Source organism: Vulpes lagopus, chromosome 11 (genome assembly GCF_018345385.1).
Source record: "Vulpes lagopus strain Blue_001 chromosome 11, ASM1834538v1, whole genome shotgun sequence".
In the NCBI taxonomy this organism is placed as follows: Eukaryota; Metazoa; Chordata; class Mammalia; order Carnivora; family Canidae; genus Vulpes; species Vulpes lagopus.
This window is the reverse complement of record NC_054834.1, coordinates 47,337,002-47,353,728: the sequence shown is the minus strand read 5'-3', so window position 1 is coordinate 47,353,728 and position 16,727 is coordinate 47,337,002. Positions and strand designations below refer to the sequence as shown.

The 16,727-nt window shown below is 40.0% G+C and overlaps 1 protein-coding gene across 4 annotated transcripts in view; it reads right to left on the bottom strand.

The window, feature by feature from the left end:
* Nucleotides 1-77: 77 nt before the first annotated feature.
* The window catches only part of ELK4 (ETS transcription factor ELK4), a 29,187-nt gene continuing 12,537 nt past the window's right edge, over nucleotides 78-16,727 (bottom strand). For all 4 annotated transcript variants that reach the window (XM_041723659.1, XM_041723660.1, XM_041723658.1 and 1 more), the window contains 4 exons: nucleotides 13,862-14,077; nucleotides 11,684-12,556; nucleotides 10,197-10,313; nucleotides 78-8,378 (listed from right to left, as the gene is read on the bottom strand). In XM_041723659.1, coding sequence (XP_041579593.1) covers nucleotides 8,280-8,378; nucleotides 10,197-10,313; nucleotides 11,684-12,556; nucleotides 13,862-14,068 — 1,296 coding nt within the window. In that variant the 5' untranslated portion in view covers nucleotides 14,069-14,077 and the 3' untranslated portion in view covers nucleotides 78-8,279. The remainder of the gene's footprint in view (nucleotides 8,379-10,196; nucleotides 10,314-11,683; nucleotides 12,557-13,861; nucleotides 14,078-16,727) is intronic.

Below are 16,727 nucleotides of genomic sequence, written 5' to 3'. Positions count from 1 at the left end.
ATCTATTTAGCACGGATGAACACAGAATCCACAGAGGCCACCTCAATGGATGTGAGAAGAATAATCAATTCCAAAAGTCATTTTGTTAAAAATATTTATTTAAAAAAATACAATTGTTGTCCATATCTAGTTGCACATATATCTATTAACATATCTATAGAGTTTTGGACTTCAGTAAATTTGCTACAGTGCTTTCTTAAAGCTGGCTTGCCATTATACAAAGCAAATTCCTCTGTCAGTTTCTGCATAAAAATAGTTGTTTTTAACATATCATCTTTCTAAAAAGACGCACATCACCAATACAGAATTTAACAAAATTTTTGCATAAAACTTGAAGGGATACAAAAAACTATCACCTGATTGGTCATCAGAGCAACCCCTCACTATATCTGGAGATGCACTGAGTATTAGCTACACTTTTTTCTTTTAAAAGCAGCATATCACAAAGCCCTCAAAGTGCTAGCACATCCTCCTCCTCACCTCCCTATGCTCTGTATGAAGGTTCTCGGCTGCATTCAAACAGAATCCGAGACTCTGGCTATAGTCAATCCTAATGGACCTTAAAACAGCACCCCTTTGTTCCCCGGATAGGCTAGGTCAGACGGCTGAGCTAGAAGACACAGCAGCTTCTCTCCGGCTGCAAGACCAATCAGTACGATTTTAATAAATGTTAGCAGCTACCATCATTTTAGTTGTGGTTTTGGGAAAAAGAAGAAAAAAAGTGATTTTAATACTTTGAAGGTCTCCTTAATGTAAATTACACCGAAACTAAGACAGGTTATTAGTGACACGTTACCTGTCCTTCATTCCTTTGGGCAAGTGTGCATCTGCATTACACAGAAGCGTTCCACATACACAGGAGCGGTGGATACTGGACATTGTGAGAGACAGAGTTCAACAAACAAGGGGAAAAATAAACAATGAAGGAACCGTCTTCTCAGTCAGGTTGATACAGGCTGGAGGAAAACACCCTGACAAGATCTTATTACCATATACCCTGAACTAAGACACAGACGTAAAAGAATACTCATCTCTGGTGTTAATGCCACACCGGACTATGCTTTTCTTCTGCATCAGACATGGGGTGGATGAAAACCAAATGTTTACTACTTAATAACATTCAACTTTCAAGTGATAGCCACACCTGAAGATCCAGTAGGGCTCATAGAAAATTATTGGTTTGTTCTTCAAGATGCAAATTTATGCTTTTTTTTTTTAAGCCAACTAGATTATCTGGTCAATTAAGGGTAAAATTCTAATTTTAGTCAAAAATTGTATTCACCTCAAACCAAAGCTACCAGTAGCAGAATGACTGGACTGAATGTTTCATATTTAGTCTTCCCTACCCACAGAGGTCAGTGAAACTACATGAAGGCAAAAGTGCAGAAACCGGTATGACTGTGATTAGGAAAATCAAATGGCCAGACCAAATAAATAGGCCGCGAGTGATCAAAAAATGTAACTGTATTAATTTCTATCTTTACATATATGCGCATCAGTTAATTTCACTAATTGTGAACAGGGAAGTTCATAACACATTGCTACTTCTCACATAAGCACTGAATGTAATGTACATATAAAGGCCTTGGTAATACTGCCCTTGAAAACAGAAAGTATGACATGTCTTAGAAGGGACCATGTCCCTGGCCTAACAGACAATAAGCAACAAGGACTAAACAGAAAAGAAACAGAAAAGTGGAGAGTTTACAAAGCTAAGTGTACTCCATTCAACTGCAAACCATTTAAAAAGCCATACATTTCTACAAAGCACAGTATTCAAAGCTTGTAAATGATCTTAAAACATCCTAGCCAATAGAGCACACCTTACAGAGAGCCTGAAACAATGGCTCATTAGGTAATCCATTTATCTCTTCTCCAAAGAGTCTTAATTCCAGAAAACATAAACGAGAAATAAACATTACTTCTCTGACCCTCAATAGCCTTAGGTCAAAATTAAACAAAATAATCATTAAGTGCTTCCAGTTATTAATAACAAAACAGTGCTAATAATGGTGCCCCCCAAAAGTGCCAAGTGATTTAATACCAGTCTGTGGCATTCCCACCCCTGAACTCTATTCTAGGCATACTTGAGTGACTCTACTGGCTAGAACTCTGGCCCGGCCACAAGGCACAATCACCCCTGTCCAGAAGATCCCAGGCCTGTCCTAGCACGGCTCATAATCCTTAAGAGGGACAAGAGTCAGAATGGGCCCTTATGAGATGGGAAACAAGGCAAAGCTGAGAAGATTCTGAGGTTTCTGCTAATGCTTCTTATGTACAATTTAGAAGGATAAACTAGGCTACAGTGCCAGAACTCCCCCACCATTTCATCAATTCATGGCCAAATCTGTACTTTAGAAATACTACTCTTAGTATAAAACTCTGTCTCTGAAAGTTAGACCTCAACATAATGAGGATTTTACACAAAAGTGCAAGTGTAGAAATGTTAGGAAATGAACTCCTCACTTGCGCAGGGATGTATGTGTGGGAGAGCAAGTCAACACGGCTTTGTTCAAGCACGTGTCATGTGCAGCCTTCTAGTTCTAAAATGGTGGCAAGCAACTTAGTCTTTAAGGTTTATGCTTCTAGGGATTTAAAAAAATGAAACGTGCAAGGCATTAATTTTTTAAAAGTGGCAACTGCAAAGTGCGGCCAATTTTTTTTTTTTTAAGTTTTAGTATAAAATAGTCTATGAGCCATCCTAGAGGATGAAAACTGTATGTTCCCTCTGAAAGATCTATTTACACACACACACACTCACACACATGCACACACTCAGTACATCAGCATAGCCACACATATACAGGTACTCAGCTGATACACCAGAATGACTTGGAAGGTAATGCTCTAGTCTCCCAATTACATACTTAAAAATAAAATTTTAAACCTTACAAAACTTTCTGATGTGTATTATACTAAAAAAACAAAAAACAAAAACAAAAACAAAAAAAACAAAAACAAAAAACAAACCAGAGTTCAAGAGTCTTACTATGTTTGGTTGTATCCCTCATGAGTTTTGTTAGGCGGTTCATTTAAAATGATGTTAACAAAGGCTTGAATGTCCTGGTTTCTGCAGAAAGCCTGAAAGCCAACACTTCCCCACTCACACAAGCTACTCCGGGCTTCAAGCTTTCAGGATAAATGGCAGTATCCCAGCGACTGCCATTTTCTGGCAGGCTCTCAATCTATCACAATTTTTTTTTTTTTTCCAGAAAAGCCTGAAGAAACTGGCAGCTTCAAATGGAACATTTAAACCACATCAACAACTCACCTTTCAGACTGCTCTGTTTACAGGTCAAAACATGACTTTTGTGCTAACAGGTTCCACCAAGTACGAGAAATGAAATCAAACCGCCTTCTTTTCTTGCTTAATACACTACCGCCCACAAGAATTCTAGATTCTAAGATTAAAACTTAAACTTCAGTAAGCAGAATTCTGATGACCTAAGAAGAATAACAGGGCACCTTGTTTCAGGTAATGCCTGCAGCATTAAAAACAGTAACAATTATTTTTTGACCCCAAACCAAGAGGATAATTAGTAAAATGTTTTCCATAGAACCCATTCTCTGGTCAGGGTACCTGCTAAAGAAAGATAATGTTGACCTCCATTTCCCTACTGTGGGGCAAACAATTAACTTCTAAGCTCCACTTAGAAATAACATGTTCTATCGTTCCCTCAGATAACATGGTGACTAGTGTTTTTCACTTTCCCATTGGTTTGGTGATTCATCCAGAGCTCCACGTTTCTGCACCGAGACACCTGCACTTGTCTCCACACTGGTCTACACACCTGAGAGCAGCACCTGAGCACAATTCTAGATTTCTGGCATGGATAACTAAAATACATACAAGTAAGTGAAGTGGTAAGTAGCACTGACCCACCAAGGAAAGTATTTCTTCAGATGCTGAAATGTTCCAACAAATAAAAAATCAAAACTTATAAATACAACAAGAAAACAAAGGTGGTTATATATTTTAGGATAAAGCAACTTAATTCAGAATTTGTTGGTAAAATATAACATTAATAAGGCCAAAAGAAGTTTATAAGCAGAGTAGCAAAATAAAAGTCAATTATAGGGTCATACCTAATTCGGAGAGAAAAGAGACAGTAGGCTGTCAAAAATAATATGCACAAACCTCTGGCAAACATTTGGGTAATGGGAAAAAGAATTAATAGGGACGCCTGGGTGGCTCAGTGGTTGAGCATCTGCCTTTGGCTCAGGGTGTGATCCCAGGTCCAGGGATCAAGTCCCACATCGGGTTCCCTGTGAGGAGTCTGCTTCTCCCTCTGCCTGTGTCTCTGCCTCTGTGTGTCTTTCATGAATAAATAAATAAAATCTTTTTTTAAAAAACGAATATAGAATTTCGGGAGGTTGAAGACAACCTTTCCTGAAAATTTCCAAACTGAACTTCTAGAGATTTTACATGAAAATCAGATCAAACATGTAAAGGAATTTTCTAAATGTTATAACAAAAGCATCCACATTTTGTTTTCAAGATCAGACCATAAACAGTATCCTGATTCAGTGGTCTTTAAGGTAGAGAGGCCATGCTGCCAGAGGGTGCACAAGACAGTGCCCTGGGCCAAGAAGAAAAGACAGAATTTCCAGTCAAGATTTCTTTTTTATATCATTCTTAATTCCTATTTCTGTGTATGTCTTATAATGTATGAAGGACTTTCACACAATGGTTTACAACTTAATTTATACATGTATGATTTTACAATAGGAAACTGGTGCTGAAAAACTTCTACTGAGTAAGGTGTGTGTTCAGAAAGGCTGGAGACTGCTTTTCTAAAATGCCAGTGGGTGCTTCCAGGTGCTTATGCTCCCTAGGAACATACAACATTGCCTTTAGAACTTCATAGTCCTGACACACATTCTGAGATCAGAATGAAACAAGGTTATTAAGGCCAGACCTCACAAATGCCAGCTACGAATGGGCCTGCAGGGGTATTACCAACAGCCTGCTGTGGCGGCCACTGCCTCCCAAACCTCTGATGTCCTTTCCCCTCCAAGCCTGAGTGACACACAGTATGAAGAAAACTAGAAATTGTGCCAGGTGAATAGATTCAACAGACTTGACTTTTTGGTTTGTTTGTTTGTTTTTTTCAGACTTGACTTTTTGGATCTCTAATACAGTATGTATATCATCAAGGAATTCTTCCAGTTAATAAAAATCCAGTACCCTTTCACCATATATACATATGTTTATGTATACAGATGCTCATGGGCTTACTTTTCCCATCAAAATCTGAAGAAAAAATTTATACTCCTATTTTAGCCATCAAAATGTGGAACAATTAAAACTATATTTTAACCCTAAAAGCTTATGTTGACTTTTTAAGGATTTATGGATTATTCCCCTATGGATGTGGTTTTTTTTTAATTAATGGAAGTTTTTACCTTTGTTAGAACACACAAAATACACCATGAGGAGTATCACATCACAAAAGCACTGACAAACCATTAAAAAAAAAAAATTACTGAGGTTAGACATGTGATTTTAATTTTGTATCTTAAAAAATCAGCATATGAACAAGAAAAAAATTATTTAAAAATTATGTGAAGATCCACCCTAGGATGGAAGAATGTGGCAGCTGCCGGCTGAGTGTGCGGCCCTGTGTTCGTTCCTTCTCAACTCTAAGGAAGTGGCTTATAATCAGGTGCGGTGGGAGGGTTGGTCATTTACATCATGGAAATCAGCAAATCCTACAATTTGAGGACTTTTTTTTTTCCCCTTCAGAGAGCCTGGTTGTTAAACATTCCCCAACATACAAACAAGTAGATATGAACCAGAGCAGATGAAAAACTAAGACAATCACAGATGTCTCAAAAACTCATTCAACCGCTCCCTTACCTTAACTTAGATTGCTTTTACCCACCAGCAGTCATCCTGGCAAAGTGATTCGTGATAGGTAACAGCTAATAGCAAACAGAAGTCTCCAGTGAATATTGATCTTAAGTGGTATGTCACCTTTTGATGCTAAGAACAACTCTGGATGTTCCAAAAAACATGAAGCTGAGACTTTTCCAGGAAAGAGGTAGTTTACAAACAGAATGGTCTGCCTCATACACTTGAGCTAAGGTTGTAAACTTTCATTTAAAAGAGTAAATACATACACACACACACACACAACACATGTCTCAATGTCAATTGATCTCGAAGAGAAAGCAGATCATCAATATCCTGAGGCCCACACCTCTCGGAGGCTTCCAGGGTAGGTTTACAGACAGCGGACTCGGTAACACTGGTTCCTAGGAAGTTGCCAGTACTGAGTTTTAAAGGTGTCCTTGGTCCCTAGGCACCTGTGCTGAGACAGTTAATCTTCAAAGATATTGTTTATGAAAACAACCAATGGCTTTGCTCCTTTACTTCAAAAAGATAAAATACTTTTGTGCTTTCAAAATTTTAAATATCTAGTTAAATCAAGCCATCAATACTTACATCTGAAGTACAAAATATTCATTAACCTAATAAAACTATCCCAAAATGCTGCTGAGAGGTCTGATTTCAAACAAGCATGCAAAATAAATGACACAGTGTGGGAGACAAGGGCCATCATCCGTTCCCCATCACTATGGAACACTGCCCTCATCACTGCTACTGTGCACCTCAACAACAGATTTCTCAGCTGATAACCACAAATGAACCATTAACAAGTCTCCAACACTACAAACATAAAGACAGCTCCCTGAATATCATTCCTCCAAGGCTACTAACCTAGCATGGATGTCTCATGCTACAGCTTCTCTACACTGTACAGAAATATACTTAAAGTGAGTATTATACATCTAAAAGAAGCTGGTTTGTCTCGGTGTCATTTTGAGCCCTCAAATCCTTACTCCTTCATTCCATTTAGTTTATGTGACTTGATTATAGAAATATTTCTAGAGTTAAAAGGTAAGATAAATGGGCAGTGTTGTGGTGGTGGTATATAATCTAATCCTAGAGTCTAAAAGCCAAGTTTTTTCAGAAGATTCCACTGCGATGTTGGTATCAATCACAAACCCGTCTGTATCTACCACTGATTACCATATGATAATATTTTATAAACGTGATGAAGAGATGAAGGCCTACATTTCTCACTACTGATGTGAACAATCCAATCCCTGTGTATGAGCACTTCCAAACAAATTCTGTTGCTAATTAAAAAAAATTTTTTTTTTCAAAGAAATAAGCACATCTTTACCTCACCATAGATTTGGAGGTTTCACTTTGCTTTTCATTTTCCTAATTACATCTTTAAAACAGTCACAACCACTAACAACCTTAAATTTAAAAGAAGGTAAGTATGCGGTGGAAAACAGGGTAAAACGAACAGAAAAGAAAAAGTCTCTTCTAACTGGGAAAGCCCCACATGTTGTTTCAAGTCATTCAGTTGAATGTTTTACTCAGAGATGCCTCCAGACTTCAAAACCCAGATTCATCCTAAAAGCTATCACTTACCATGCTGTGTACCATGGGGGTATAATCTAGGCAGTAGCCCAGAGAGCAGATGGCACTTCTGTGCTGGAGATGAGGTCCCCTATTCACTGCTTGTTGCAAACACTGTCTTAAACCCCAGGTTTAAAAAATCTTCCTATGTTGAAACAGACTAGGCTCCATGCTCCATTCACAGGTTCAGACAAGATCACACACAGACAGCTAAGAGATCCACCGTGATAAAGGTAAATAAGATGCCTTTTTGTGGAGTTGCTTACCTATGTTACGGTTCACAGCAAAATAGAATCTAGTAATATTGCTCCAATCTTACTTTGTGTAAATAGGAATGACTCCTTTTCCTTCACTGCTTATACACAGCTCACTTTTCATTATTCCACAGAACACACTTGGTCCTGAAGATGTGGCCACTGCATTTAACATTTCTTCAAATAATATGCTCAAAGCAGAACTGTTTTCCTGGCCAAAGGGTCTGAATAAGGCAGAAGGACTAACTTTGTTCTTAACTGCTCTTGCAAAGCATAGCTGGCTGCAAAACCCCACCAAAAATTTCTTTAACATGAAGCTCAAAATACTTAGAAAGGAAGGAAGGAAGGAGTGAAGGTAGGAAGGAAGAGGGAGGTGGAGTTTGGACTCCAATTAAGGCATTTTTATATACAGTCCAACTTGAGTCATATTCAAAGGGAATCTTAAAAAGGCATTTCAATGGGGAATGGCAAAAATCACAATAGTCTATTACTAGCATTGTAGAACTATTAACCGCTCACTTTCAATGTAATCATGTTCAATGTCTCTTTCTTTGTTTCTTGGTTCTCTCATTCCGTAAGTGCATAGGTTATGTTTTCTGTAGATCTGGGGAAAATGGGCCAGGGGTGGGTGGTCCATCCAGGCCAGACACAGTGAACGGTCCATGACTGTTCAGTACAGAAGGAAACTGAGAAAGAAAATAAAACACATTATCATCCTATTACTCAACCCCAACTTTCACTTTCTGTCCCTGCGGCAGGACATGAAAGCTGCATGCAATGGCTCATGGTACAAAGGTAGTAACCATTTATCAGGGGAAAATGTGATGTCACAACAAAAACTTTAAAGAAAAAAACTGTCCTACATGTCAAATATTAACTCTCTGGCCTACCTTGATGGAAAGAACAAACCAAACCTTCCCTCAGAGCCTAAGGTATACAGCTCTACGTTTAACTTCACACAAATGTTTAGAAAGTTCATGCACTATAGAGTATAATTCAATTACAAAGCAAATCACATACTGTCAAAAAGAGGTCCAGAAAGAGATGCCCATTCATTAACTCTATTTATAACTGATGCATAAATGCTCTGCTAGAACAGAACCCCCATCATGTGTTCTAAGATCAATTCTTTTTTTTTTTTTTCTATTTTTTTTCTAAGATCAATTCTATAGGGAGAGTCCACACTGAAACTGCACGAGCACTGTGCAGTTTAAGGTCTCAGATCACTCTAGAACTCAATTATCTGTGAGAAGCAAGGAAAAATGTAAAAAATAAACTATGAGACATTCTCAACACTATTCAATAATTCAGAACTTTTTGCAAAAAAATGTAGAAGTAGAAAAATTTTTAATTTTTTTCCTTCATTTTTTTTTCTAAAAGAACAAATAAAAAGTTAAATTGCAAAATATAAGGAAGTCTACCAGTAAGTGAATGAATCAACAAAACAAACTCTACAAGTTCTAAAGTCTAGATGTTTGGGCCAAAACACTGGTTAAAAGCTGGAAGAACACCAATAAAAGTTAATTAAAAAAATAAAAAATAAAAAAAAAATAAAAGCTGGAAGACCTTCCCTATGATCTCGGTTAAAGGGTATACAATATCCATTTTTTAAATACATATTTAAAATGTTGATAAGGGCAGTCCCGGTGGTGCAGCGGTTTAGCGCCGCCTGCAGCCCAGGGTGTGATCCTGGGGACCCGGGATCGAGTCCCATGTCGGGCTCCCTGCATGGAGCCTGCTTCTCCCTCTGTGTCTCTGCCTCTCTCTCTCTCTGTGTCTCTATGAATAAATAAATAAAATCTTTAAAAATAAACAAACAAATAAATAAATCAATAAAATGTTGATAAACATCAATTCTAAATGAGTGAGAAACAGAGTATTTGATATGCCATTCTCAAAAGTTTTCATTTTCAAAAATCCTCATGTAAAAGAGACTCATAAAAGACTTATATGCACAACTTTTCACACACATATATGTATTTTTTTTTTTCAAAAAAGAAAAAGAATTTCTAGCGTTTAAAATGACAAAGAAATCAGGTGGTTTCAAAATCTACTATAGTACAGAACAATTCTTGGTCTAACTGAAATGTATGTAACAGTAAAGAATGAAAACGAAGCCAGGATCCCTGGGTGGCTTGGTGGTTTGGCACCTGCCTTGGGCTCAGAGCATGATCCTGGGGTCCCAGGATTGAGTCTCACATCGGGCTCCCTGCAGGGAGCCTGCTTCTCCCTCTGCCTGTGTCTCTGCCTCTCTCTCTCTCTCTCTCTCTGTTTCTCATGAATAAATAAAATCTTAAAAAAAAAAAAGGAAAAGGAAGCATTGCTGTGAATATCTTTGGAACCGTCTGCTGACTGGAAAACTAACCAACTAACCCCTGGAAAGCATATTTATTAAACGCAAGTTTTATAATGATTAGACTAAAGAGTGAAGACACACTGCCTTTTGGCCTCTTTCTTCATGTGTCAGGCCCCAACTGCAAGAGGCAAACTTAGAGGTGATTTACCTGGAAAAGTGTGTTAGCACCTTGCAGTCTGGCTGGACTCAGGGGAGCAACAGGGCTAAGAGTACTCCAGAAGTGGATGCTGGATAGCAGGGGGCTTGGCGTCAGTAAGATGGGAGTCTGCAATATGCAAAACAAAAATGATCACTAGGTGACTCGCCAGTTTTACATTTCAACCTCATAATAATATATCAATAGCCCTAAACCCAAATACTGTCCTCTTCTCCACTAAGGATCTCTGAAATTTTATCATGAGGAAAAGTTCAGAAATTATTTTTACAACCTAAGAAATATAAATGGCAAAATATTTCTAATTTGTGTTTTGTAGGGTCTTTCCCAAATAGAGAAACCAATCTGGTCAAGTGCAGAGAAAGAACTGGTAACTAACTCACAAACACAGTTCTCCTTAGTAATGGGAGGTCTATTTAAATGTTATTGGGGTGAGGAGGAACACCTGAGTGGCTCAGCGGTTGAGCGTCTGAGCATCTGCCTTCGGCTCAGGGCACGACCCTGGAGTCCTGGCACTGAGTCCCACATCAGGCTCCCTGCATGGAGCCTGCTTTTCCCTCTGCCTGTGTCTCTGCCTCTTTGGGTCTCTCATGAATAAATAAATAAAATCTTAAAAAAAAAAATGCTACAGGGAGGAGTCTACATGGCTCAGTTAAACATCCGACTCTTGATTTCAGCTCAGGTCATGACCTCAGGGTCCTGGGATTGAGCTCCATGCTGGACTCTGTGCTCAGCACTTTGGACTCTGCTCACTTTTTAAAAAGGGAGTACACACCTTAGGTGGCTCAGTCAGTTAAGCGCCTGCCTTCAACTTGGGTCATGATCCCGGCGGGGTGGGGGAGCTGGAATCAAGCCCTGCATCCCCCACATCAGGCTCTCTGCTTGCATCAGGCTCTCTGCTTAGCAGGGAACCTGCTTCTCCCTCTCCCTCTGCCTGCTGCTCCCTCTGCTTTTGCTCTCTCTCTGTCAAATAAATAAATAAAATCTTAAAAAAAAAATCTTTCTCTCCCTCCCCACCCCTTCTTCCCCTCTCATAAATAAATAAATAAATAAATAAATAAATAAATAAATAAATAATAGGAGATGAGTAAGTTAAGAAATAACTAATATAACTCTACAAACTTGTTACTCAACATCACACCAGGAGGTTTTCTTAGGTTCTTGGGATTTATTGTTTTCTAGCTTTTGATGTTATCACTATTTTTTTTATAAGATACCAATGAGTTTTATAAGACCAAAAAGAGAGAGAGAATAGTTGGCTTTAGGAGGAAGTTGAAAAATATTTATTTGCTTGTAGAGACAACAGATTCTTCTACGATGCTACTCCAAACCTCTCACTGATTACGCAGGGAACTGGGTCACAGCCCACTTTTCTAAGACAGACCCAGGTAACAGCATGAGAATGTGAGGTTATAAATTCTGGATGTTTTAAAAGGTGAGTCAATGCAAACATCGGTGGCACTAAAAAGAGAGTCAGTTACCTGTGAGAAAAGCGCTGGTGTAAGAGAAGCCGTGGGGAGAGAGGGGCTCAGTATTCCCAGTGGGCTTGGGTCACTACCGGTGATCACGAGGATGGGCGCCAGCTCTAACCCTTTGGGTTTCTTGGATCTTGAAGAATTGCTTGTTTTGTCCTTTTCCAGCAAGGCCGCATCCTGGTCTTTAGGCTCTAGTGACAAATTCTCTGGAAGCTCCATGGGCTGCGAAGCCACGGAATCAATGTCCGTGTCAACCTCGGGATTAGGACTCAGCGGCGGCGTGGGGGTCCTGGGCGGCTCCAGCACAGAGGGGGAAGCGGAGGAGATGGGGGGGGCAGCGAACGCGGCGGTGACACTGGCTGCAGAGGCCGGGGCTTCCAGGGAAGGCAGTTTGGGGGAAGCCAAAGTCTCCAATGCCTGTAGGGTTTCTTCTGAAGATGGAGAGATGCTGGGGCCGACGGACGTGGCGGCAGCAAGAGGTTCACCCGGCAGCTTTTTGGAAGGGGTCGTTACGAATCTGATGACAGACGGAGTTGGCTCCGGAGGCGGCTTCTTCTCTGCCAGCTTCTCAGCTGGACTCTCAATCTTTATGGGTTTGAAAAGCTTCTTGTTGGAGGAGTTCAAAGAGTTGAGAGTGAAGGAAGAATACAAGCCGGAGTGTATATAGTCATTACGGCTGGAGGCCCTGGCGCCGGGCTGGGGGTGCTTCTCCCGGCCCCCACTCTCGGGGTCCCTGGCGCCGCCGCCCACCTCGCCACAGCTCAGGGCTTCGCAGTCTCCCTCAGCCCGGCCCACGGTCAGGGGGTCCATTTTCAAAATCTCTGGGTAGGACACAAACTTGTACACAAACTTCTGACCATTCACTTTTTTAATGATATTCTGTAGATAAACAAAACAAGCACGCTTATACCTTTTGGTAAACATGCCGCCCACAGCTCACAAACAAGCTGACCTAATACAGGGTCTCGATTTGGCAAGGAGTTCACTTAAGAGCTTCAGAATCACCTCCATTTATCTAGCCAGACCAAACCCAGGTCCTAGCGCCCTGGAGCATAAGCTGAGAACATTTAACTGTCTCACAAGTAGCTGAAATGATGTTATGTAAGACAAATTTCAATTGCCTAACTCGCCCAATCACATTATCTGTAGTAAGTCAAAAATCACCGAATTGCGATCTCAAACAATTCCAAAGGTACCAGCCATGAGCATCCTGGGTAAGCACAAAGGAAGAGAATATTACTTCTGCTGGGGCTTCTACTTCCTCCCGGGAGTTCCAGCTGTTTCTTACTTCACACCACCCCCCCACCCCCATTCTGGAAAGCTGGTAAAGGTTAAAGAAATTAAGATCTCAGCTTCTCATTCTAATTCTATCCATTTGAACCATTCCTTTCACCTCAGAGCCCAAGAACATATCCAAAATAATAAGAAATTAAACAAAAAATAAATTTGAACCAAGCAATCAAATCTGTGTACTAACAGCTATTCTTCAAAGTATTAATTTGGGGGCGCCTGGGTGGCTCAGTGGTTGAGCACCTGACTTTGGCTCAGGTCATGATCCCGAGGTCCTGGGATAGAGTCCTACACTGGGCTCCCCACAGGGAGCCTGCTTCTCCCTCTGCCTGTGTCTCTGCCTCTCTTTGTGTCTCTCATGAATGAATGAATAAAACCTTTAAAAATAAGAATAATAATAATAAAGTATTAATTTGTGTTCTCTGGGTTAGCCTCAAAAGTAAAAATTAAGTAAAGCTAAAAAAACAAGCATACATGTGACAATTTTTAAATTATGATAGACACAAGAATGTTTATTTTATCCTCAACAATCTCAAATTTTCTTTTCCTTATTCCAACACTATACTCACTTTTTCTTTAAAGACAACAGCAATTAGGAATTATAAAATAGGATGAGGAGTGGGATTGCAGAAATAGAGCTGGAACAATTTACATGTTTCATCCTAATTCCAAACTGCTGAAGTTATAAAATAAATTAGATCAGAATAAACCAGGACAGTGATCATTTTGCAATGTATACAAATCTCAAATCATTATGCTGTACACCTGAAACTAATATAATGTTATATGTCAACTATGCCTCAATTAAAAAAGGCTTAAAAATAAACCAGAACATTAGTATGTCATAACCTCAACAGAAGAGAGAATTCTGGTTTTGTGGTGGATGTGAATTACCTTTACATAATAGTATCTGAGGGCTCGGCTGAGTTTGTCGTAATTCATATTAGGCTTGTTCTTCCGAATCCCCCAGAGACGAGCCACCTCTTCTGCCTGCAAAAGCTTGAACTCCCCATCGTTAGAGGTCCAGCTGATCATGTGCTTGTTCTGAGGCTCCTGCAGGAGCTGAAGGAGGAACTGCCACAGGGTGATAGCACTGTCCATAGCAATGAGCTGAAAGAGGCACACAGATAAGACACACAATAGTATTAACAGCCAGCACTTATGGAACACCACATGCCAGGCACTGTACTCCAAACAGTATTACTTCTTTTCATTCCCAGACAATCCTACAAAATAGGTAACTGTTGCAGCCTCATTTTGCATTTGAAAAAACTGATCAGAAAAGAGGTAAGCCACTTGTCTGAGGCTGAGCAAGTAAATGGTGGGGCTGACATTTAAACCCAGGCAATCTGGACCCAGAGTCCAAATCCTTAGGCAAGTCCAGTGCTTAAGAAAAGTCTTGTGGGGAGATAAAGTTAGTTCCATAAGTCACAGGAGCAGTCTGATGATTGCCGATCACCAGAGTACCACTGCTACTGAGTTTTATCTGAAAAGCTCATTGTCCTGTCCCCTGAGATCACCATTTTAGTATTTATTTAAATCAACCAACTTGGTTTATTTGCCAGGAGTATGTGTGTGTCTCATGGTGGCCCGAAGATATAGGGAATAATTTACTTCTGCTCCACTGGCATTTCTCCTCCGAATAGTTTCCGTTCTCATAAATTAATTTACATTTAAATTGGCAGCACTGAAAATTCAGTAAAATGCTCCCTGATTTAATTTACAAGTTCTGTCACCCTTCTGCCCACAGGGATTCCATCTGCCTAGTACATTTTTTTTTTTTTTAAGGAGGCTCCTCTGCCCAATGTGGGGCTTGAACTCAGGACACTGAGATCAATAGTCGCATGCTCTACCAACTGAGCTAAGCCAGGTGCCCCTACAGATCCTCCTTTATTTGATGGGTTGCCTTTGATTATCAAGACATGAAATGGAAAAATCATTCAATATCTCAGGTTTTAGGCTCTCCCTGTTTAGGCCAGAGTTTCTCAGTTTTGGCTCTATTGATATTTTGGGCCAGAAAATTATTGGTTCTTGGAAGCTGTCCTGTGTATTTTACTTGCTTTGACCCACCAGATGCCAGTAGCACCTCCTGTCCCATTGTGACACTCAAACACGTCTCTAGACATTGTCAAATGTTCTGGGAGACAAAATCATCCCAGTTGATAACCACTGGTTTAGGGAACAGGGTAGCAAAGAAATGCTCTCACAAAGTTATTTTCCTCATAAAATTTCAAAACCATACCCCATTTATTAGGAAGAATTATTTAGGGCAAAAACTCTGGCCAAACATATATATAAACATCCTAAGAAGCCTATAAATGAACCAAACACACACACAAGAGCAAAAAACCTTCCTTTTCTTATCTAGGAATGAGATCTCAATGGACCAGAATAGGACTTGTAAACAAATTAAATCAATTCCATTAAAATACTATAAAAATAGGTAAGTTGGGCTACATCAAAATTTTAAACTTTTCTGCTGTAATAATATCATTAAGTGAGAAGCAATATTTAGAATGGGAGAAAATATTTTTTTTAACACAACATTTTATTTATTCATGAGAGACACACAAACACACACACACAGAGAGAGAGAGAGAGAGAGAGAGAGAGAGAGGCAGAGAGGCAGAGAGACAGGCAGAGGGAGAATCAGGCTCCATGCAGGGAGTCCAACGTGGGACTAGATCCCAGGTCTCCAGGATCACGCCCTGGGCCGAAGGCAGGCGCTAAACCTTTGAGCCACCCCGGCTACCCGAGAAAATATTTTCAAATATGGGACTGGTATCAGAAATACATGAAGGAATTTTTTTAAAGATTTATTTATTGGGACGCCTGGGTAGCTCAGCAGTTAAGTGTCTGCCTTCGGCTCAGGACATGATCCAGGTCATGATCCAGGTGGAGATACTGATTCCTGCATTGGGCTTCCTGCAGGGAGCCTGCTTCTCTATCTATGTCTCTGTCTGTCTCTCTCTGGGTCTCTTGTGAATGAATAAATAAATAAAATCTTAAAAAAAAATAGATTTATTTATTTGAGGGGGGGGTGGGTGAGCCAGGGGAGGGGAAGAGGAAGAAAAATCTTCAAGCAGACTCCCCACTGCATGCAGAGCCCCACACAGGACTCAATCCCAGGACCGTGAGATCATAACCTGAGCCGAAATAAAGAGTTGGACACACTCAACTGACTGAGCCACCCAGGTGCCCCAAGAATTCTTATAATTAGGGATACCTGGCTGGCTCAGTCAGTGGAGCATGCAACTCTTGATCTTAGGGTTATGAGTTCAAGCCCCATGATGGTGTAGAGATTCCTTAAAAATAAAATCTTGGGATCCCTGGGTGGCGCAGCGGTTTGGCACCTGCCTTTGGCCCAGGGCACGATCCTGGAGACCCCGGATCGAATCCCACGTCGGGCTCCCTGTGCATGGAGCCTGCTTCTCCCTCTGCCTGTGTCTCTGCCTCTCTCTCTCTCTCTCTCTCTGTATGGCTATCATAAATAAATAAAAATTAAAAAATAAATAAATAAATAAATAAAAAATAAAATCTTAAAAATAATTCTTATAATTAGAAAATAGGAAAAGAATGTACAAAGACATTTCTTCAAAGAAGATACACAAACTGACAATAAGCTCATGAAAAGATACTCAACAATAATTAGGGAACTAAAGAGTAAAACCATGTAAAATAGCACTTCACACTTACTAGGATGGCTATAAACAAAAAGACAGACAGTAGCAACAAGCGTTGGTTAGGATGTAAAGAAAAT